This window comes from Geotrypetes seraphini, chromosome 7 (assembly GCF_902459505.1).
Source record: "Geotrypetes seraphini chromosome 7, aGeoSer1.1, whole genome shotgun sequence".
In the NCBI taxonomy this organism is placed as follows: domain Eukaryota; kingdom Metazoa; phylum Chordata; class Amphibia; order Gymnophiona; family Dermophiidae; genus Geotrypetes; species Geotrypetes seraphini.
In genome coordinates, this window is record NC_047090.1 from 12,740,320 (window position 1) to 12,762,359 (window position 22,040).

General features: G+C 44.5%; 1 protein-coding gene across 1 annotated transcript; it reads left to right on the forward strand.

Annotated features, from left to right (window-relative positions):
* Window positions 1–874: 874 nt before the first annotated feature.
* On the forward strand, window positions 875–13,132 carry DYRK2 (dual specificity tyrosine phosphorylation regulated kinase 2). The gene is made up of 3 exons (XM_033952946.1): window positions 875–1,219; window positions 1,384–1,505; window positions 8,088–13,132. The coding sequence occupies exons 1-3, from the start codon at window positions 1,171–1,173 to the stop codon at window positions 9,687–9,689; spliced, it is 1,773 nt and encodes a 590-aa protein (XP_033808837.1). The 5' UTR covers window positions 875–1,170; the 3' UTR covers window positions 9,690–13,132.
* The last annotated feature ends 8,908 nt before the right edge of the window (window positions 13,133–22,040 follow it).

Consider the following 22,040-nt stretch of genomic DNA (forward strand, 5'->3'; position numbering starts at 1 on the left):
ACTTTGTCCCTGGGGTGGGAAGGGATTAGGTTTCTCTGGAATAGGGGCAAGCGGGGATTAGATCTCACTTTGCCCCTGGGGTGGGAAGGGATTAGGTTTCTCTGGAATAGGGGCAAGCGGGGATTAGATCTCACTTTGCCCCTGGGGTGGGAAGGGATTAGGTTTCTCTGGGATAGGGGCAAGCGGGGATTAGATCTCACTGTCCCTGGGGTGGGAAGGGATTAGGTTTCTCTGGGATAGGGGCAAGCGGGGATTAGGTCTCACTTTGCCCCTGGGGTGGGAAGGGATTAGGTTTCTCTGGGATAGGGGCAAGCGGGGATTAGATCTCACTGTCCCTGGGGTGGGAAGGAGTGGGGATTAGATCTCACTCTGTCCCTGGGATGGGAAAGGATTAGGTTTCTCTAGGATAGGGGCAAGCGGGGATTAGATCTCACTTTGTCCCTGGGGTGGGAAGGGATTAGGTTTCTCTGGAATAGGGGCAAGCGGGGATTAGATCTCACTTTGCCCCTGGGGTGGGAAGGGATTAGGTTTCTCTGGGATAGGGGCAAGCGGGATTAGATCTCACTGTCCCTGGGGTGGGAAGGGATTAGGTTTCTCTGGGATAGGGGCAAGCGGGGATTAGGTCTCACTTTGCCCCTGGGGTGGGAAGGGATTAGGTTTCTCTGGGATAGGGGCAAGCGGGGATTAGATCTCACTGTCCCTGGGGTGGGAAGGAGTGGGGATTAGATCTCACTCTGTCCCTGGGATGGGAAAGGATTAGGTTTCTCTAGGATAGGGGCAAGCGGGGATTAGATCTCACTTTGTCCCTGGGGTGGGAAGGGATTAGGTTTCTCTGGAATAGGGGCAAGCGGGGATTAGATCTCACTTTGCCCCTGGGGTGGGAAGGGATTAGGTTTCTCTGGAATAGGGGCAAGCGGGGATTAGATCTCACTCTGTCCCTGGGTGGGAAGGGATTAGCTCTCGCGCTCTCCTTGGGATAGGGTCAAGCGGGGATTAGGTCGGGATTCTGACGGGTCGGGGGCTCCCTCCCGGCCCCAGGATGGTGTTTGCGGGCGAGGGGTGGCTCTGGGGCGCCGGGGCCGGCTAGCGAGTGGCGGTCGGGAGGGCGAGTCTCCCTGGAGCTGATTGCAGAAGGCGAAAGGAGCGCGGCTCCCTCCCTCTCCCGCGGCCATGTTAGCCAGGAAAGCTTCGGCCAGCGCTGCCGCCGGCCACCCCGCGGGTAAGGAGGAGCCCCGATGGGCCACTTGAGCGAGGTGAGTTTCGGCGCTTGGTTCCGAAAGGATTCGGCCGCCGAAACCTCTCGCTCTGCTTGCAATGCAATGGGGGGCTAAGAGGGACTTTGCATTTTCGCCTCCAATGGCTTTTGTTTTCCTTTCTGTGCAGGCAGGGGAGGTGACGGTGCCGGACTAGCGGCCACGTCCTCCCCTGGGACTCTGCGACCCGGAGCGGGGACTGGACCGCCGTCGCCCGTGGCGCTGCCTCCGCTGAGGACCGGCAGTAACGCGGTAAGAGCAACGATTTATGTGCAGGGGAAAAAATCGGCGTTTCCTGCTGTGATCACATCCTAAGCCACCAGGAATGTCCCTTCACTCCCTCCTCCCAGAGCCTGATATTAATAGAAGGAAATGTGCAAGGTACAGCCAGCCAGTCAGACCAGGTTTCTTCTCTGAATGAGGATCCCAGTGCAAGGACAGGCCGGTATTGTATATTGCATGCTAAGGCCAGCGTTTACCGGAGCTAGGCTGGGCTTTTCGACTTTGTGCAGCTTTAACTGCATTAGGGCAAACGTGTATCTGCTAAATTCAGTTTTGAGTAAAGCCAAGAAATAAAGGTGGCTCTTCTGACCAGCCTCATGAAATAAGTAGCTCCAGCTGTTAGTTCTTTCCCATATGTAACACATGGGTTATAGAAGCATAGGGCGCTTTGGGAAGAATGTGCAGCTTGACATGAAGGAGACAGTATCTCGGAGGACCTTAGATAGATTGGGAATGTTTGCACTATGTATGGACACAGCAAGCCCCAAGGTGTCTTGTGGTTCCACATATGCTGTTTTATTGCACTGTGAAATCCCTGAGTATTTTTCAGGACACTCTTTTTGCTTTGTGTATATAGTTTTGCATGGTCCAGTATACCCTTAATTTGTTGCATGCTGTTTCCGCTGAGTTTTTAACACAAACTATGCCTTAAATTGTTTCACCAGAATGACATGACTTTAAACAATAAGAAGGTTACAAATCTGCCTGGTCACTTAATCAGCAGTTTTATAGCCAGTGAATAATCTGTTGGAAAGCGATGTCTGGAAAGGGAAGTATTGATGAGCTGTTGCAAGTTTATTTTGAACTGTGACCAGAGGCTGAAATTTCCAGTTATGTAGGTCTTTTAAATGTGAAATCCTTCTTAAGGTTACTGTTAAGGAACGTACGATTGTCATAACTGTAAATCTTACAGCTAATCATTAACCAGTGACAGAAAATAATTTGTCTGCCTTGTTGCTAATTGTGAAATAGATAACTTGGTTACAACTCTTAAACATTAAAACCAATAGAAGTTCATTAGATTTTTCTATACTGCCTATACTGCGGTTTTACAATCAGGCACTCGAGCATTTTCCCTGTCTGTCCCGGTGGGCTCACAATCTATCTAACGTACCTGGGGCTACGGAGGACTGAGTGACTTGCCCAGGGTCACAAGGAGCAGCGCGGGATTTGAACTCATAACCCCAGGGTGCGGAGGCTTTAGCTCCAACCACTGCACCACACACTCCTCCAATACTTGACTGGATTTTTGGCTGTATGGCTGAGATCACACATAGTTGGATCTTTTTTTTTTTTTTTGGGGGGGGGGGGGGAGAGCACCAAGTCATTCACTTTTTGTAGAAAGGTTTCCTTTGTGATGTCAGTTGTCCTATCAGATCCCTCCTGGTCAACTTCAAAACACTAGAGACGATGAAAAATCAGGAAACCAGGCCTGCAGGGGAGATCAGGATGGCGCATAATTGTTAGCGTCTGATTTTTGGCTCAACTTAAGTTTTTTTTCCCCCTCTGCTATTGTTTACTGTTCTGCTGAAAGAAAAGGAAGTGGGAGGGGAAGAATGGAGGTTTACCTTCTCAGGCTTCTTTCCAGGGTTCTATGGAGCAGTTGAATCCTCAGAGACAGCCTTGGATGGAGTTGGGTCCAAGAGTGGTATATCATTGAGCCCCAGGGCTCAAGTAACTGCATCCTGCTTTAAAAAGTAAGGCATTGGTCCTTGATATGTTGACTGTGACAGTGATCCCGATGGTCAGCAAACCTGCAGGAGACGGGAGTTTGGCAACTTTGAGGATGGATTCCAGCTGCCAGACACATTGTGCCATTACCTGTAAGATATCTCCTTATTTAGGAGTATCCTGTCTTCCTTGTTTGTACTTCACCATCTTGGGCAAATTATTTTGATGGAGGCTATGTGGACCACTTCTGTGATCTTGGAGAAATTTGACAATGGGGGGGTCTTCTTTTTTTGCAAGTTAGTCTGAAAGCAAGAATTGTTAATAGATGCAAGGCTATGCACAATAATTTCCCTGAATGGTCCAGACGGTCCTTCTGTTGTAATCTGCCAGCTCTGCAGCGATCAAGGTTAATTTGGGGGAATTTGGACATTCAGATTGGTCATGCCCGTTTCAGGTTTATAAGCTTCCCAGAGTCCTCCAGTGGACTTTCAGCAGAAATTAGATGTCTTGATAATGCCAGCTGAAGCTATCCTTCTAGGATTTGATGTCTTCTGTCTTTGAATGGCTAATCATCTGTGACTCAGATTCTGGAAAGGCCTGTACAGGAGGAGGTCTCAGGGGGCCACCTCAGTACTTTATTGTCTTGAACTCAGACTTGGAAGAGTTTTGAAGTTATTTTTGTGTGTAGAGAGAGAAGGATTTTGGCATGGAATTAGGACACAAGATAGGAGGAAGTAGTTTTTGTTAATGCACCAAGAACTTTTAACTCTTGGGACAGGGTTTCCTCTTCATTTTTTCATATAAATGTTTGGTTAAGTACTTCAGCAGTGGGGACATTTTTGTATGGCCCTAAACAAAAAGATTTTTGCAAAAGTGAAGGAGCCTCTCTCTCCTAATTTAGGGGGTATTTTTACTATAATGCATTAATCCCCCCTTTTACTAAACCACAGTAGAAGTTTCTACCACGGCCCAGAGCACTAAATGCTCCAATGCTTCTCTTATGCTCATAGAATTCCTATCGGCATCAGAGCAGCGTTGGAGCATTTAGACCGCGGTAGAAACCTCTGCCACGGCTTAGTAAAAGAGAGCCTAAGTTTTGCAGCCACCATGCCTTAATACAAGAAATTGAAGTGTGGTGCACACAGATTTAATGTGGCCATTCATTCACGGTACCCTGGTTGCGCCTTCTGTTGAGGCATCGACGGCAATGTACTCCCCTTGCCCTGCTTACTGTAGTTATGCCCTAATTGTAGAAATAATGCAAAAGCAGTAGCAGGTGACGTGTGCCAATTTGCACTTTAGTTCCCAGGTTCTCAAAACATGTCTGTGCACACTAAGGAAAGTTTATTGCTGAACTTTGCACAGTTGTTTACAGAATAAGGGTATTTAGGTGGGCAAAGGCATTAAATTAGCTTTAACAAGCTGAAAGTGCCACAAATTAGCACCAGTTGGTATCTGGGCATATGCATGCCCTTAGTCGTCATTCTGTAAAGTCCACACCCAATGACAAGGTAGAGGGGGCATGGGCAGGCCGGGACCGTATGCCTGGAATTAATGTGCAGACTTTATAGAATAGCATATGAGCACCTGACTGACATCAGTTAGGCACGCTAGTATTCTATAAGGGCAGTTGCACGCAGAATTGCCCTTATAGAATTCACGCTTAGGCACCCGGATAGAATAGGTTAACTTTAAGTGTCTAAGAATTTACCCTAAGTGCCTAATACTCTTCATAAAAGGGCCCTTGTTTGTAAACATATGAACTGCCATCTCCAGATCAGACCTTCAGTCCATCAAGTCCTGCGATCCGCACACGCGGAGGCCCAGCCAGTTGTACACCTGGCGTAATTTAAGTCACCCATATCCCTCTAAGCCTCTCGTAAGGAGATGTGCATCTAGTTTGCTTTTCAATCCTAGAACGGTGAATTCTGCAATAACCTCCTCTGGGAGAGCATTCCAGGTGTCCACCACTCGTTGCGTGAAGCAGAACTTCCTGATATTTGTCCTGGACTTGTCCCCCCCCTTAGCTTCAGTCCGTGTCCTCTTGTCCATGTCACATTGGACATTGTAAATAATTTTTTTCCCTGCTCTATTTTGTCGATTCCTTTCAGTATTTTGAAAGTCTCTATTTCATAAGAACTTAATTAAACCTGTCATTTTCTATTGGAAACGATACATACTTTAAAATTCTGATTCTCCTCGTCTGAGGACTACTTAGGAAGTATATCTAGATAACTATTTTATTTTTGCAGTCATTAGAATTTTTGTCTTTTATGCATATCTTTTTTTTTTTTCTTCAAGTTATTTTGAATTTGGAAAATCTTTTAAAAAAGAAAAACTTAAAACCAACGGCCCCTATTATCAAGCTGCGCTAGAGGTTTTTAGGGCAGGCCGGCGCGGTAAACGCTCCAATGCTCATAGAATTCCAATGTGCATCAGATCGCTTACCTCACTAGCCTGCACTAAAAACCTCTAGTGCTGCTTCATAAGAAATGGGGTGGAGATTATTATAGCGCATGAGGCTGTATATTCATGCAATGTTTGAATTTCTGGTAAATGAATCCCATTAATCCATTCATAATGTCATGGGCCTTCCGAATAGTTATTTAAATCAAATCCACCCTGGTGTAAGGGGAGGTTAGATTTTATTTTTTTGGACCAATTTTAGTGGCTGTGGGTGTTTGGTAGAGGTCAGATCAGAAACCGTTAATGCAGTCTTACGCTGGTAGGAGTTGGTGTTGGAGTAAGTGTTGATCTTACTGTATGTACTTGAATATAAGCCGATCTGAATATAAACCAAGGTAACCTTCCCCCCCCCAAAAGGAGGAAAAAAGGTTGACCTAGAATATACACCAAGTGGGGGAGTGGGGTTAATATTCAAGTGCCCTGCCAGGCTCTCCGTGACTCACCACAGCCATTCAGGAAGCCACTCGGCGCCACGTAGCAGTGCGGGAAGCACGCTCCTGCTCAGTACAGCTGAACGGCCAGAACTTTCAGCAGCGACCAGCTCAGCAGCAGGGTCGGAGTGCAGAAAGCTCCCTCCTGCCCACTACACCTCTGGACCACCAGGGATTCCAGATACGCAGGTCATACGGAAGGTGCGGTGGCGTGCAGGATATCAGCAGAGAGGAGGTACAATGGGCAGGGAAGGGGAAACAGGGTGTAGAGCCTGGGTGGGAGGGGGACAGTGAAGAGCCTGGCAGGGGAGGGAGGGAAGAGGATTGGGTGCAGAGCCTGATGGGGGAGGGAGGGAAGGGGGCTGGGTGCAGTGCCTGACAGGGAGGGGAAGGAGGGAGTGCTAGGTGCAAATCCCGGCAGGGCAGGACACTTGATTATTAAGCCACCTGTCTTATATCAGTCAACCATTTTCCTCCTTGGGGGGAAAATGGGGGGTCTTGACTTATATTAGGATCAACTTATATTCAAGAATGTATACGGTAATCATTAGGGACGTCACTATTGAGCAGTGGCTCAGATTCTGGCTTCTATAACATCCCTATCTCCATCTCCCATAGTGTGCATGACATGTACTGTAACTGGTCTATATATTCTTTTTAAATGCTCCCTATATTATAGTACAGTCTAGTGGGTATTGTGAGCCATGCTGCAGCTTCAGAGTGTCACATTCAGATGGTTGGTTGTGACCTTCACATTTACAGTGTCCTTTAAAGATCACCACCCATTCAGATTCTGCTTTTTACAGCTTCTCTGGTTCGAAATGAGCCACGGATAGGCTTTTGCACTTCAAAAATCTTTATAAAGTAATTCCGAATACATATTTGAATTGTAGTAGTAAACAGCTTTTACCAGTCTGAAGTTCATATGAGTGTTTGACTTTGTGAAGAGTTCTGACTTCTAATGTGTACTTGCTAATTTCTCATGCATGTTGTGGTGATCTGTGAATTAAAACAGGGTTACAGCTTCTGATCTTTACCCCATAACTACATCAGCAAGATCAGCCCTTAGTGTAAAAGCAAAGCTGGTCAATAAAACTCAGTTTGAGAGTCCTGGCACAACATAACGGTGAAATTCTAAGGCTAAAATGCTTCCTTGTTAGCTTGCATTATTCTTATTCCATAAACATGTTGATGCAACATGTAAATTGTCAGACAATGTAAAATATAATCTTATTGTTAAACCAGAGATCATTCTGCATTACTCTCTTGTAAAAGGGATCCCAACAATTGGTAGGATTGTCGTTCCAATTTTTGTCCTACCAGTTGTACCCAATTGTCCTACATCTACCAATTGTCCTACCCTGTCAGAAATGTCAAAATTAAAAATCTAAATAGTTCACAGCTTGCTATCAGCTGATCACAGCAGGGGAATCCCCAATCAGCTGAGCCGGCAGGCGTTTCGGGAAGTCCTGCTGACTCAGCTGATGGTGATTCCTCTGTTCCCCAGTTCCCTTCTACTGAGCCCCTCCCAACTCCTTTCCAAAGATAGCCTCCCCTACCGCCAAGCCCAAACCCGGATTCCTCCCTCTCTTTCTCCTACCCATCAATTTCCCCCCCCCAAAAAAAAAAAAAAAAACCCCAACAAAAAAGCACCCCTCCACACACCCTGTATCTTTGGTTGAAAAATCAGCAGGAGAGATGCCCATTCCCTCCTGCCAATAGGGCCACCCTTTCCCCCCTCCCAGTGCATCTTGGAATGCACTGAGAAGGGTCTGAGACCCTGATTAGCTTAAAATGGCATCCCTTCCCCCTCCCATTGTGAGCGCAAATGTAACTTTTTGCTGTCAGAAAGATGTAAAATTATTTGTGTGGTGTTATTTATTTACATTGTTATTTCTTCTTAACTGGAAATGTTGCCTCATGTAAAAGTTAGTTTTGTAAAAACCTAACTTTCTAACCCCCAAATACCTTGTTTCAATTACAGGCTGGCGGTAGTAAGAACACAATGAATGACCACCTGCACGTTGGTAACCACGGACAGATCCAGGTTCAGCAGCTGTTTGAGGATAACAGCAACAAGAGGACAATTCTGACCACACAGCCAAATGGACTTACCAGCATAAGTAGAACAGGATTGCCAGTGGTTCCGGATAGGCCACTGGAGAGCGCCCACAGACGACAAGGAAGTTCCAGTTCTTTGAAGTCTATGGATGGGGCAGGCAAGGTGAAAGCGTCTCCGATGACACCAGAACAAGCAATGAAGCAATACATGCAAAAGCTGTCGGCCTTTGAACATCATGAAATTTTCAACTACCCAGAAATATATTTTTTGGGACCAAATGCAAAGAAACGGCAGGGTGTGATTGGAGGTCCCAACAATGGTGGCTATGATGACGATCAGGGATCTTACGTGCAGGTTCCCCATGACCACTTAGCCTACAGATATGAGGTGCTGAAAGTTATTGGGAAAGGAAGCTTTGGGCAAGTTGTGAAAGTCTATGATCACAAAATGCATCAGCACGTGGCGTTGAAGATGGTGAGAAATGAGAAGCGATTCCACCGTCAGGCTGCGGAAGAAATTAGAATTTTGGAACACCTGAGGAAGCAGGACAAAGATAACAACATGAATGTGATCCACATGTTGGAGAACTTTACATTCCGCAACCACATCTGCATGACATTTGAACTGCTGAGCATGAATCTTTATGAGCTAATAAAGAAGAACAAATTTCAGGGTTTCAGCCTGCCACTGGTTCGCAAGTTTGCCCACTCAATTTTACAGTGCTTGGATGCCTTGCATAAGAACAGAATTATTCACTGTGACCTTAAACCTGAGAACATACTGTTGAAACAGCAGGGCAGAAGTGGTATTAAAGTCATTGACTTTGGCTCCAGTTGCTATGAGCATCAGCGGGTTTACACCTACATCCAGTCCCGATTTTACCGTGCGCCGGAAGTGATCCTTGGTGCTCGCTATGGTATGCCCATTGACATGTGGAGCCTGGGCTGCATTCTGTCCGAGCTTTTGACAGGTTATCCCATCTTACCTGGGGAAGATGAAGGGGACCAACTGGCTTGCATGATTGAGCTCTTGGGCATGCCATCCCAAAAACAACTAGATGCCTCAAAACGAGCTAAGAATTTTGTGAGCTCTAAGGGTTATCCCCGATACTGCACTGTTACAACTTTGCCTGATAACTCTGTGGTACTTAACGGAGGTCGCTCCCGGAGAGGAAAGTTGCGAGGCCCTCCGGGGAGCAGAGATTGGGTAACTGCTTTAAAGGGCTGCGACGATCCTCTTTTTCTGGACTTCTTGAAGCAGTGTTTGGAATGGGATCCTTCTCTCCGTATGACACCCAGCCAGGCATTGCGGCATCCCTGGCTACGGAGACGGTTGCCAAAGCCTCCAAGCGGGGAAAAGACATCAGCAAAAAGGATAACAGAGAGTAGTGGTGCTATCACTTCGATTTCCAAGTTACCTCCAACGTCAAACTCAGCTTCAAAACTACGAACTAATTTGGTACAGATGACTGACGCAAATGGGAATATTCAGCAAAGGACAGTGTTGCCAAAACTGGTTAGCTGATTATGGGAAGTGGAAGGCCGGTAAATATGAGAGAACCACATTGCTGAGCCTTACGAAGACGCAAAAGTAGCTAAGGCTTTTGTTTGAACTTGCGTAGTTTACTGTTCTCATTTTTATCTTTTCAGAACACATTTCAAGTGTAAGATGTTTTTATTTTATAAAACATGGGGGCTATGCTTTAAGGTTTTTTTTATACTGAATTTTGAAATACTTGTCCTGTGAGTAGGAATAGCCTTTACTGCCTTTAAGGTGGCAGTATAATAAAACTCGGTGGCAGCCCACTGATGTCTGCCACAAGACTGTCCACACTTTGATGTCAAGTGTTCACTGCTTTGCCTCCGGAGGTTTCCAGTCGTCTTTTTTTTTTTTTTTTTTCCTTAGAGAGGGAGAGCTTAAAATCTGCCAGTCTCTACCATTGTTTGCCATGCTGTGTGTAAGTGCGATTGTATGGCAATGGGTTGGATATGCCACTTTCTGCACAGTAAGTTCGGGAGACCTTAAACTTGAGTAGTGGGGCTGAAGAACCTTCGTGGCGTGGAAGGGAGCGTGAAGCTGACACTAGCCAGTTAGCTGTGCTTTCCACATGCTGAAAATGCTAAGCAAAGTGTGGAACGAATGAGGTGCATTGCAGAAGGCAGCAGCGCAAAGCCCAGTGGTCAAACATTTTCACATTTGCTTTTTAATCGCACGTTGGTACATAAATATACAGAACAGGATACAGGTTTTATTATGGTAACTTTAGAACTGCTGAGAAGAGTTCTTTGCATAGCTCTAAAGGCTCGTAAGGTTCTGTGTTGGTTGGAGTCTGTGGTGCTACAGGTTTGTCCTGGGCTCAAGGCCCTTGAAAGACTGTGATTTAATCCTGTCTAGTTACTTACATTGCAAACACAGACGAGTAAACAGTAGCTGCATCCCCTCTCCTAAGAGAAAATCAAACATGCAAGTTAGAGCTTAGGTTATTGAAGGTGCTGACATGCTTTTAGAATATTGAACTCTTGGTGGACATTGTTTTCAACGTCTACATACGTAAACTTTGTACAACAAGGTTTGAGTAGCATTGGATTAATAACATTAGCCAAGGATTACATCATTGGGAGGTATGCATTGGTAATTTGAAAGTAAAAAAACAGTTTGTGATAGGGCATGGGGGAGGAGAACTTGTGGATCCTAAGAATGTGAAAGCTTTTGAGCGCGTTCCCTAACAAAATAGGTTTTCAGGCCTAGATTTGAGCAGTGTAGTTAATAGCTCAAAAATTGTTAAATGCTTAAAGCATTGTCCCCACTGAGGTCCAGTAAATTTCTAGCTTTCTCCAGGTTTGAGCCATTAAAAATATTTGGTTTAAATATTTCAGTTGAGCTGATGACTGGGGAAGAAACACCAGGGTGAAGTAAACACTTGTGCCTGGTTCAAACCTTTTGTTCGGACTTGGTTCAACTCTCCAAAAGGACCCTGCAAAAGCCTGCAAATTTGGCTGCAGAAAAGGTTTGACTTGGGACCACAGCGAATGCTCAGGAAATATAATATGCAGATTTTTCAATATTTGCCAAAATAACGGTGTTTTGCTATTTGCTTTAATTTTTCAAGACCTAGAATTTCATTCATCTCCCTTACCTGTTGAGGAAATTGTACAGAGGCTTGTCCTGTGGTTTGCAAGCTTGGTATGGCACAAAGTGGTGTGGGGTTGGCAGTGGCTTTTGGCAGCCTAGTGTCCGTTAATTTATGACTCCAAGGGCCTTACTATACCAAAACTTTGGAAAGGATAAAAGTGTTCGGTTGCTTTTATGACTGGAAATCTTTCTGCACTTGGTGAAATTTATTTCTCCTGGTTCTCTAATGAATCGGGAAAGTTTAAGTGGCAATTCCATCTTTCAAAAAGTGGGATTGAACTTTGGAATCTTTCCTATATGTAAATATAAATTGAAAATGTCCAATAGACTCTTGGTCAAGGATAAAAGCACTAAATTTCTTGTTTTTATGTCAGTGGTACTAGACAATAATGAACATGTGATAGATTTTATTTATAAATGCCACCGGATCCTTTTAGACCTGCATATAGTGTGCAGTACCTTTTTTTTTATTTTTTTTTTTTTTACAATCTCAGTACTGTGGAACTTCTTTCTACTTAAGTAGCTGATTTGATTGTACAGTAGTACATTTGCAATGTAACCCGAAAAGGATGTTGCATTTTGCTTTGTGATTAATAATAAGGGCTCTGATGGTTGGGCTTCTGGCAGTTGGCTTGGAAACGACGCCCCGTCTCACAGGTTCTCATTGTCTAGGGATGTCTGAGCTATTTATGGACGGAGTGACAGCCCAGCGTTGTCTTGTCTTTGCTTACAATCTCATTTGGCTCAGTTTCGTGCACCAGTAGTGTTCATTACCGGCAAAGTGTGTGTGTTACTACAGTGCAACAGACCCAGAAGTTGAGTCGATCGACCATAGAAGATCAGTTGTGCCCTTAGTGTTAACAATGTGCCTTTTGTTACAAATGCCATGTGGTAGGCAAACATTTGACCTCTTTAACCCTTTGAATCCCAACGTAATTGAGACGTTTAGGGTTTAATTAATATGCACGATAAGACGAGCAGAGCCCAGCTGTATATCAAAAGAAAATGTCTTAAGGGGGTTAAAGATGCTATTTGTTACAAGTATCTTCACACCTGACTGATTTTTAAGCAGATATTTTTTAGTTATTCTGATAGTGGAGCAAGAAATTGGTTCTCTTTGTAAGGTTTACCTCGAGCTGTTTTAATTTTATAATGTGATCGATCCCAGGGCATTTGGTAGGAACCAAAGTGCATTCCTTTTCTATGTGCCTGGCTCTGTAGAGGTAGCCAGGGCTTTTTACCTTTTGGGTGCAAGGCGTTTAAGCCTCTTTTCATTGACGAAGAGGTTTGGGGCGGATTGACGTCACGTTGGGCCCTATTGGAATCTAGAGAGCAGAGATTGGGGCACATTCTCTTAATGATGCTATCCATTTTGCATTTCTAGTTCCTAGAAAGAACACTTTTTAAAAATCAGATTTTAATATTGCCCAGTTTCATTTGTGAACTGTTGTGTCTACATCTCTGCTACAGAATGTTTTATGGAAAGTGATTGTAATCACTCGGCTCAACTGCAAAAATTATGTCTGGGCAGTAGCTTGAGTTTTTATTAAGCAACAACTTAGACACGTGACTGTAATATGCTGCAACTGTGTATACTGAAAATATGTGAAAACTTGGGTTGAATGTTGTTGATTGTGTATATATTTCTGTACATTTACTGTGAGAAGCTGCTGTCACCACTGAAACATGAAACATGTTGTGGTGGGTTTTTATCCTAGTGGCCAGTTTTATGATACTGTATGGATTGTACAGCTGATGACAGAAATTTGAATTTATAGTGAATATTAAATTTTATTGTGGCCAGAGATCATTTCAGAATAAAATTTTATGTCCTAGTTTTCGCTCTCCCTTCGTTTCTGAAACACAGACCTTCAAATACAACATCACACACTTATTGGGTTTCTGTAACTTTCATATTGATGAACCTGTACACTTAGGATCAAGTTTTATTTAAAGTTTGATAAACCGCTTAAAAAAAATCGTCTAAACAGTTCACAGAATTATAATTATTAAAATCAAGGGGAAAACATTGACTACGTAGATTAAGGGCTCCTTTAACGAAGGTGCGCTACGGGGTTTTACTGCACGCACTGGATTAGCGCCCGCTAGCCAAAAATCTGCCGCCGGCTCAAGAGGAGGCGGTAGCGGCTAGCGCATGGCGGCATTTTAGCGCGCGTTAAGGCCCTGGCGCGGCTTTGTAAAAGGAGCTCTAAATTGACAAATTGGAGACGAAAGGATTAAGGGTGAAACACAAATTGTTAATGGAAAGGAGACCAAAAAAGGCTCAGCGCGTGAGGCAGGGCGAATGCTCTTCCTTTGACTTGCGCTCTAATTATTATTGAGCAGAGGCGTCTTTAAAAAGGCAAGTTTTTAAGTTGGATTTAAGCTTATCTAACAGGATCTCTTCCCGAAGATGTGAAGGCAGGGAGTTCCAGGCTGTAGGTGCTGTGACTGAAAAGATTTTGTTCCTGGTAGTGTCATACAATATCTGCCACTTTACTTGCTAGAGCAGAGCCATGCTAAGGGGCTGTGCGATATTTTTGCAGTTAGCAACTGGGTATCAAGAGCTCCTTTTACTAAGGTGCGCTAGCGTTTTTAGCGCACGCAGGATTTTAGCGCGCGCTAAACCCGCGCTACGCTTCTAGAACTAACGCCAGCTCAATGCGCGTTAAGGCCCTAACACACCTTTGTAGAAGGAGCCCTAAATGTTTGGTATTGGGGGCATGGCATGGGAAGAGTGCTTGTGGAAGACGTTTCTCACAATATATCACCTGGATCCAACGTGTTCTATTCAATATATGATTTTTTTTTTAAGATGTTAAACTTTGTAAAAGTATAAATATTTACTTAACTCAGCCAACCTGGGAGCCAGACCCGACATGTTTCGCACTATATCAGTGCTGTTTCAAGGGTCTCCCGGGGCTGCCGCTGTCATCCGACTCCTGTTTCGTTTTCTGTAAGAAAACGGATGACAGCGGCAGCCCCGGGAGACCCTTGAAACAGCACTGATATAGTGCGAAACATGTCGGGTCTGGCTCCCAGGTTGGCTGAGATAAGTAAATATTTATACTTTTACAAAGTTTAACATCTATACTACTAAGTCCTTTTTTGAAGACATTTTGAATATTTTTGAAACACGGGTATAAAATTGATTAAAATATGGGCAGCCAATGATGAGGCACCACTGAATCTTCCCGCAGTAGCAAATCATTACAGCGGTGGAGTGGTGGGGCTGAGGCGTCCTAAAAAAATCATATATTGAATAGAACACGTTGGATCCAGGTGATATATTGTGAGGAACGTATTGATTTCATACTGGATATAAGCTTCACATATAACAATATAGCCAGTGTGTATAGGCTTTGTGTGGAAGTCGTTTGACAGTTAATGCCCTATAATGGCCTAACACAGAGTTTATGTTTACGAAAAACTTTCTATACCGCTTAACAGCCCAAAAATGGATCTAAGCAGTGTACAATGCATAATACCTATTCATGAAGAAAGGAACTCCATTTAAAAATAGGATAGAGAAGAGTAAAAGCAAAAGTTAAAAAATGTTTTTTTCTAAAATGCTAAGCAATCAACATCTCCATCATAATAATTGTAATAACAGTTCTAATAAAAATAGTCAAGCCTCAATAAACCATAATTAATACGTACAAATTAATTCCATATCTGAAATTAATCACTATATTAATACAGATTACAGTCCCAAACTCAATTATTCAATTTGAGAAAGCCAATTGAAAAAAGTGTGCTTTTAGAAGTCTTTTAAAGTTAATGCGCGATCTCTGAAATAGGAGGGGCTACCTGCATTCGCTGTAATCAAGCGCAGTCACTGCTTGTTAATCTGAATGTTAATGCAGAATCTGCAATAAAAAATATGAGAGGAGCTGCTGCATTAAATTTATATCTACCGCATGGTAAAATCTCAACTTAAAGAGCTCTTTTACTGAACAACACCTTTTATTGCTATCTGTAGTTTGAGCCCATCTCGTCCCACCAAGAGAAGGATTTATTTCGGGATTGGGTAGGATTTCTGTCCCCGTGCAACTCTCTACTTGGGCGGGATGTTGGCTGACCTAGACTTAGTTGTCCTGCAGGGGTAATCTAAGGTTTCTCAAGACTTCCTGGACGAAACTTAAATGTTATGAGTTACACGATGCAAAAGCAGGTTTAAGTGCGAGAAAGGTATCCAAAGTGACCAGATAACTACTGCAGAAACATAGGATATGATGAGCCCCCCAAAATCCACTATACCCACCTGTCTACAACCCCTAAAGCCCTTATGGCTGCAGGTGGCACCTATATGGCAGTAGAGTAGGGTTTTGGTGGGTTCACATGTTCCACTGTAAATGTAGTAGTTAGAGTGACTTATGAGCCTGGGTCCTCCTACTTAAGGCATCTGTGTGCAGCTCTACTAGGCTTTCCTATAGCAGGTGCTGATGTTCCGGAGACAGGTATGTCTGGTTTTATTCTGATACTTGTGGCAGTGTGAGGTTGTCAGTGATCACTGGGGGAGTGTATGTGTGTCTTTACATTGTTTCTGCAGTAGTTATCTGGTCACTTTGGATACCTTTCTCGCACTTAAACCTGCTTTTGCATCGTGTAACTCATAACGTTTAAGTTTCGTCCAGGAAGTCTTGAGAAACCTTAGATTACCCCTGCAGGACAACTAAGTCTAGGTCAGCCAACATCCCGCCCAAGTAGAGAGTTGCACGGGGACAGAAATCCTACCCATCCCCACCCGTCCCCGCCAGGATCCTCTCCGTCCCTACCCGTCCCCACCAGGATCCTCTCCATCCCCGCCAGGATCCTCTCCGTCCCCACCCGTCCCCGCAAGGAATTACCTCCATCCCCGCCCGTCCCCATAAAAAGCAGCAATTACTTCTGACAGGATCATCAATTCCACAGTTTCTTTTGTGTTTGCGCTGCTGTTTTCCTTGTGGAATCTCTTTGGTGGAATCCTTTTTTTGTTTTCTGTTCAGGTAATTAACTTATAAACCCCCTCTTTTACTAAGGCTGACGTGTCCATTATATTATATGGACGAACCTTGCTTCCAAAGCCTTCCATCCCCGTGCGAGTCCCGTTGGCTAGAGGGGGGTCCCCGTGAGAGTCCCGTGGTCCAGAGGGGGGGGGGGGTCCACGTTGGGAGTCCCATGGGTTAGGGGGGATTCCCGCGGGACCCACGGGATTCCCGCAATCCCTGTTCCCGAGCAGACCTCTACGCCCAAGTACTGCCTTAACCACTCCTCCAGATCAGTAGCATTCAGAGGCCTAAAAAGTCCCTGGATACGTCTAGAAAGTCGGTTTAATTATTGGCACTTTTAGGTTGTCCCAGTGTCGACTTGGGCATGTTTTTAGATGTGTTTAAGTTTCGACTATGAGCCCATACTCTTTATGAAATGATTTGCAGATGTGCAGTGAGTGCCCTCTTTGCAAACAGTGCACACTTAATTTCTGTGTGTGTGTGTGGGGGTTTCCTCCTCATTTTCATTTTCTACCGACATGGGATCAGTGGTTGACATTTCCCGTATCAGCAAGGGGCTTTGAGTGTTATAATTTGCAGTGGTGGCACCGTGATGTAGAGGGAAGATGAGAATAATCATGCTCTGGTCCTCTCAAAGAAAGGCTTTCTTAGATTATTTGGACATTTGTGAGAGCATTTTCAGCATTTCACATTTTATAATGAAACATTTCGCATTCAGTTCACCTTTTCTCATGCCCAAGATTGAAAATGGGAAGATATCAACTTGCTCACCAATAACTGCCCATCAGGAAATTTACTAAAAGTTAAGCATAGGACTCCAGTTACAAGAGACTAATTACATTTGTAAGATGAAGGTCATAATTCCTTTTAACTGAAAAAGAATCTGATGTGATTTTCCAAGAGGGAACAATATCCCTGGAACAAAACAAAATTGAGATGCTGCTGCTTAAATTGATCATAGAAGAGACCACTAAAGCATATTTTAGAATCCTGGGAAAACAAAATCTCTAATATACCCCCCCCTTTTGTGCAAGTAGCAGGCAGATATTTTTCTGTTGTCCTTGCAAGATTATTTCACAGGGTATACGATGGCAGAGTTTGCTAGGTCAGATTACTTTGGTCACTACATGGTGTGACCTCACCTGGAGTATTGCATTCAATTCTGGTCTACTTATTTCAAGAGAGATATAGTGGGGTTAGAAAAGGTTCAAAGAAGAGCGACCAAGATGATAAAAGGGATGGAACTAATCGCGTATGAGGAAAGACGAAAACGGTTAGGGCTCTTCAGCTTGGAGAAGAGACGGCTGAGGGGAGATAGGATTGAAATCTACAAAATCCTGAGTGGAGTAGAACGGGGACAAGTCGACTTGATTATTCACTCCGTCAAAAATGACAAAGACTAGGGGACACTTGATGAAACTACAGGGAAATACTTTTAAAACTAATAGGAGGAAATATTTTTTCACTCAGAGAATAGTTAACCTCTGGAATGCGTTGCCAGAGGATGTGGTAAGAGCGGATAGCATAATTGGTTTTCAGAAAGGTTTGGACAAGTTCCTGGAGGAAAAGTCCATAGTCTGTTATTGAGAAAGATGGGGAAGCCACTGCTTGCCCTGGATCGGTAGCATGGAATGTTGCTACTATTTGGGTTTTGGCCAGGTACTGGTGACCTGGATTGGCCACCGTGAGGGCGGGCTACTGGGCATGATGGACCATTGGTCTGACCCTTATGTTCTTATAGTACTACGTTAAAAGTCCACCTCTTCAAGAGTGCTTTCAACTCTAACTCCTCTTACCTTGGGTTCTGCATCCCACGCCCTACATGTCATGTCTGTCTGTCCAAGTTAGATTGTAAGCTCTTCCAAACAGGGACTGTCTATAAATGGCAAAATGTACAGTGCTGTGTACACCTTTCAGCGCTAAATAAGTGATTAGTAGTAGCAGCATGAACAAATGAAAATAACCTTAAACTGCACCTCTTAACAAGCTGCCCCAGTCTGCCTATAAAACCACAAGAATTGCTAAGGCTGATGCATGAATTTACCCATAGCTCCAATATCCTCTGATAAAGATGAGATGTCAAATAAAGGCTTCCAAGTCCATCCTGTTTGATGAAACTTGCTGTAATACTGCTAACAATGCTTGTCTCCCCCTCTCCCCACCTATCACTAAGGAACGTTTTCCCATGCTGTCTTGAATTCTCATGCTGTTTTGGTCCCAACCATCTCCATTTCATGCCTTTTCCACCTTTTTATAAGGGCACGCTTCCTTATGTTACCCTCGTCGCTGTTTTGACAGCCTGTGCAGGTAAACCTGAATGCCAGAAAGGGCCACTGCGTACCCTGGCATGTCATTTTGAAAGTTCTTTAAAAGCTTGTCTCTGAATCTAATAAGGTGGGACAGGAAAGGGCTCTTGCTACTCGCACTGAATACTGCTTAGGCTAAATAACTTGGGAAAAAACCTCAACATTGGGAAGATTTCTGGGCCAAAGTTTTTTATACCAGTCAGTTATCATCTTTGCACTAATGGGCATGATGTTCTCAGTGACAGCAGCTGTCCTTCAAAAGCAGCTTCGTGCTGGGGGTATGTGACAGGCAGAAATGATAGAGGATACCTAATACTTCATTTGAGGAACATGTAGTGTAATAATTAAGTGGGTAGATAGGATGAAATAAGAGAGAGAAGGAGGAAGCACAAACTGTTCTCGCAAAGGGAAACTTTCCAATGTTTATCGAGAGTGGATTTTTACATTACATTAGTGATTTCTATTCCGCCATTACCTTGCGGTTCAAGGTGGATTAGTTAAGATTTCTCAGGAGGTTACAAGAATTGTAACTTTACATAAGAATTATTATAAGAATTGCATAGGAATTATATAAGAATTTACGGGAACTTGATGTGATACATGTTAGGTAATTAGAAACATTTTAGATTTGAAAGGGGTAGAGAGTGTGGTAGGTGGAGATTGGAAAGTAGCTGGTCGTGCTAAGAACATAAGAATATAAGCCGTGCCTCTGCTGGGTCAGACCAGAGGTCCATCATGCTAAGCAGACCGCTCATGCGGCGGCCCATCAGATCCAGGACCTGTGCAGTAATCCTCTTATTTATACCCTTCTATCCCCTTGTCCTTCTGAAAATCATCTAATCCCTTCTTGAACCCCAATACCGTACTCTGTCCTGTCACACCCTCTGGAAGCGCATTCCAGGTGTCCACCACCCTTTGGGTGAAGAAGAGCTTCCTAGCATTGGTTCTGAATCTGTCCCCTCTTAATTTTTCCAAATGCCCTCTCATTCTTGTAGTTTTTGAATGTTTGAAGAATCTGTCCCTCTCCACTTTCTCTATGCCCTTCATGATCTTGTAAGTCTCTATCATGTCCCCTCTAAGTCTCCGCTTTTCCAGGGAAAAGAGCCCCAGTTTCTCCAATCTTCCAGCGTATGAAAGATTTTCCATACCTTTTATCAAATGCGTCGCTCTCTTCTGAACCCTCTCGAGTATCGCCATATCCTTCTTTAGGTACGGCAACCAATATTAGACGCAGTACTCCAGATGCGGGCGCACCATCGCCCGATACAACGGCAGGATAACTTCTTTCGTTCTGCTTGTAATACCCTTCTTGATTATTCCTAGCATTCTAGTCGCTTTCATTGTGCCGACGGCTTCATTGTCATGTCAACTATTACCCCCAAGTCCCTTTCTTGGGTACTCTCACTCAATAACAGCCCTCCCATCGTGTAGCTGTACCTCGGGTTTCTGTTTCCTACGTGTAGGACTTTATATTTCTCTACATTGAACTTCATCTGCCATCTCGTCGCCCACTCCCTTAGTTTGTTCAGGTCCCTTTGTAAATCTTCGCAGTCCTCTTTAGTCCTAGCCCCATTAAATAGCTTGGTGTCATCTGCGAATTTTATTACTTCGCTCTTTGTCCCTGTTTCTAAATCATTTATAAATACATTGAATAGCAGCGGTCCAAGCACCGACCCCTGCGGAACACCACTTGTGACCTTCCTCCAGTCAGAGTAGTGGCCCTTCACTCCTACCCTCTGCTTCCTGCCCGCCAACCAATTCCTGATCCATCTGTGTACGTCTCCTTCCACCACATGGTTCTTTAGTTTCCGAAGTAGAGTTTTAGTTTCTTTTTTGAAGGTTTTGTAGTCTGTGGTCAAAGACAGCAGATTGGTGATTTGTATGTCTAGTTTTGCTGCTTTGGTGGCTCGGTCTTGGGCCCGATTCTATTCAACTTATTCATAAGTGATATGACGCATGGACTTAGAGGAAAGGTATTACTGTTCGCCGCCGCCGCCAAAATTTGCAACATAGTAGGCGAAAGCTTGTTACCTGATAATATGACACAGGACCTACTGCTGCTGGAACGATGGTCAACGACTTGGCAGCTGGGCTTCAATGCTAAAAAATGCAAGGTAATGCACCTGGGCAAGAGAAATCCACGCAGAACTTATGCACTAAATGGTGAGACCTTAGCTGCGACCACGGCAGAGCGTGATCTAGGGGTGATCATTAGTGACGACTTGAAAGCTGCCAATCAGGTGGAGAAGGCTTCCTCCAAGGCAAGACAAATGATGGGTTGTATCTGTAGAGGTTTTGTCAGCAGGAGACCTGAAGTCATCATGCTGTTATACAGATCCATGGTGCGGCCTCACTTGGACTACTGTGTCCAATTCTGGAGACCACACTACCGTAAGGACATGCTGAGGATCGAGTCAGTTCAGCGAATGGCCACCAGGATGGTCTTGGGACTCAAGGATCTGACATACGAAGAAAGACTAAAAGAATTGCGACTGTACTCACTTGAGGAACGAAGAGAGAGGGGAGACATGATTGAAACATTCAAGTACATCACTGGTCGCATCGAGTCGGAAGATGATATCTTCTGTCTCGTGGGACCCTCGACCACCAGAGGGCACCCGCTGAAAGTCAGGGGAGGGAAGTTTCATAGCGACTCCAGAAAGTACTTCTTCACCGAAAGAGTGGTAGATCATTGGAACAGACTCCCATTGCAGGTGATTGAGGCAAGCAACGTGACGGATTTTAAGAGAAAATGGGATGCTCATGTGGGATCTTTAAGGGAGTAAATTCAGGGGGGCGGGTACTTGGAATGGGCAGACTCGATGGGCTATGGCCCTTTTCTGCCACCATTTTCTATGTTTCTATTAGATTGTCATATAGTTTTCTACGTTTGACATTTTTGGTTGGTGGATGTGTGAATAGTGAGTGGGTTCTTCTGTGCCTGGTTGAGGTGGCTTTAGTTAGTTGGTTGTTCCAGTAGGATGGACTTTCTCCATTAATAGCTTTGAAAAGGAGGCAGTAGAATTTGAAGTCACAATCTGAAGCCAAGGGAAGGAAATATTTCTTTACAGAGAGGGTGGGGAATACCTCGAAGGGTTTACAGGGGTGTCCAACCTTTTGGCTTCCCTGGGCCCGCATTGGCTGAAAAAAATGTTTCTGGGGCTGCACAAACGCGCAAATGCTGCAGCAAGACAGAGGAGGGAGCCGGCAAGACGGTAAACATCTAGGGGCAGCAGAGGAAAACACTGCATCGCCCTCGACCAGGGCTGCACAAAATACTTCACGGGGCCGCATGTGGCCCTTGGGCCGCAGGTTGGATACCCCTGGTTTAGCACAATTCATTGTGGTGGTTTCAGTACGAAGAATCATCCAATTTCAGCATTTGGGGGGTGATGTCCCCCCCTCCACATTATACCTTCCCCCCTCTCCTCCCTGTTCGTGATCCA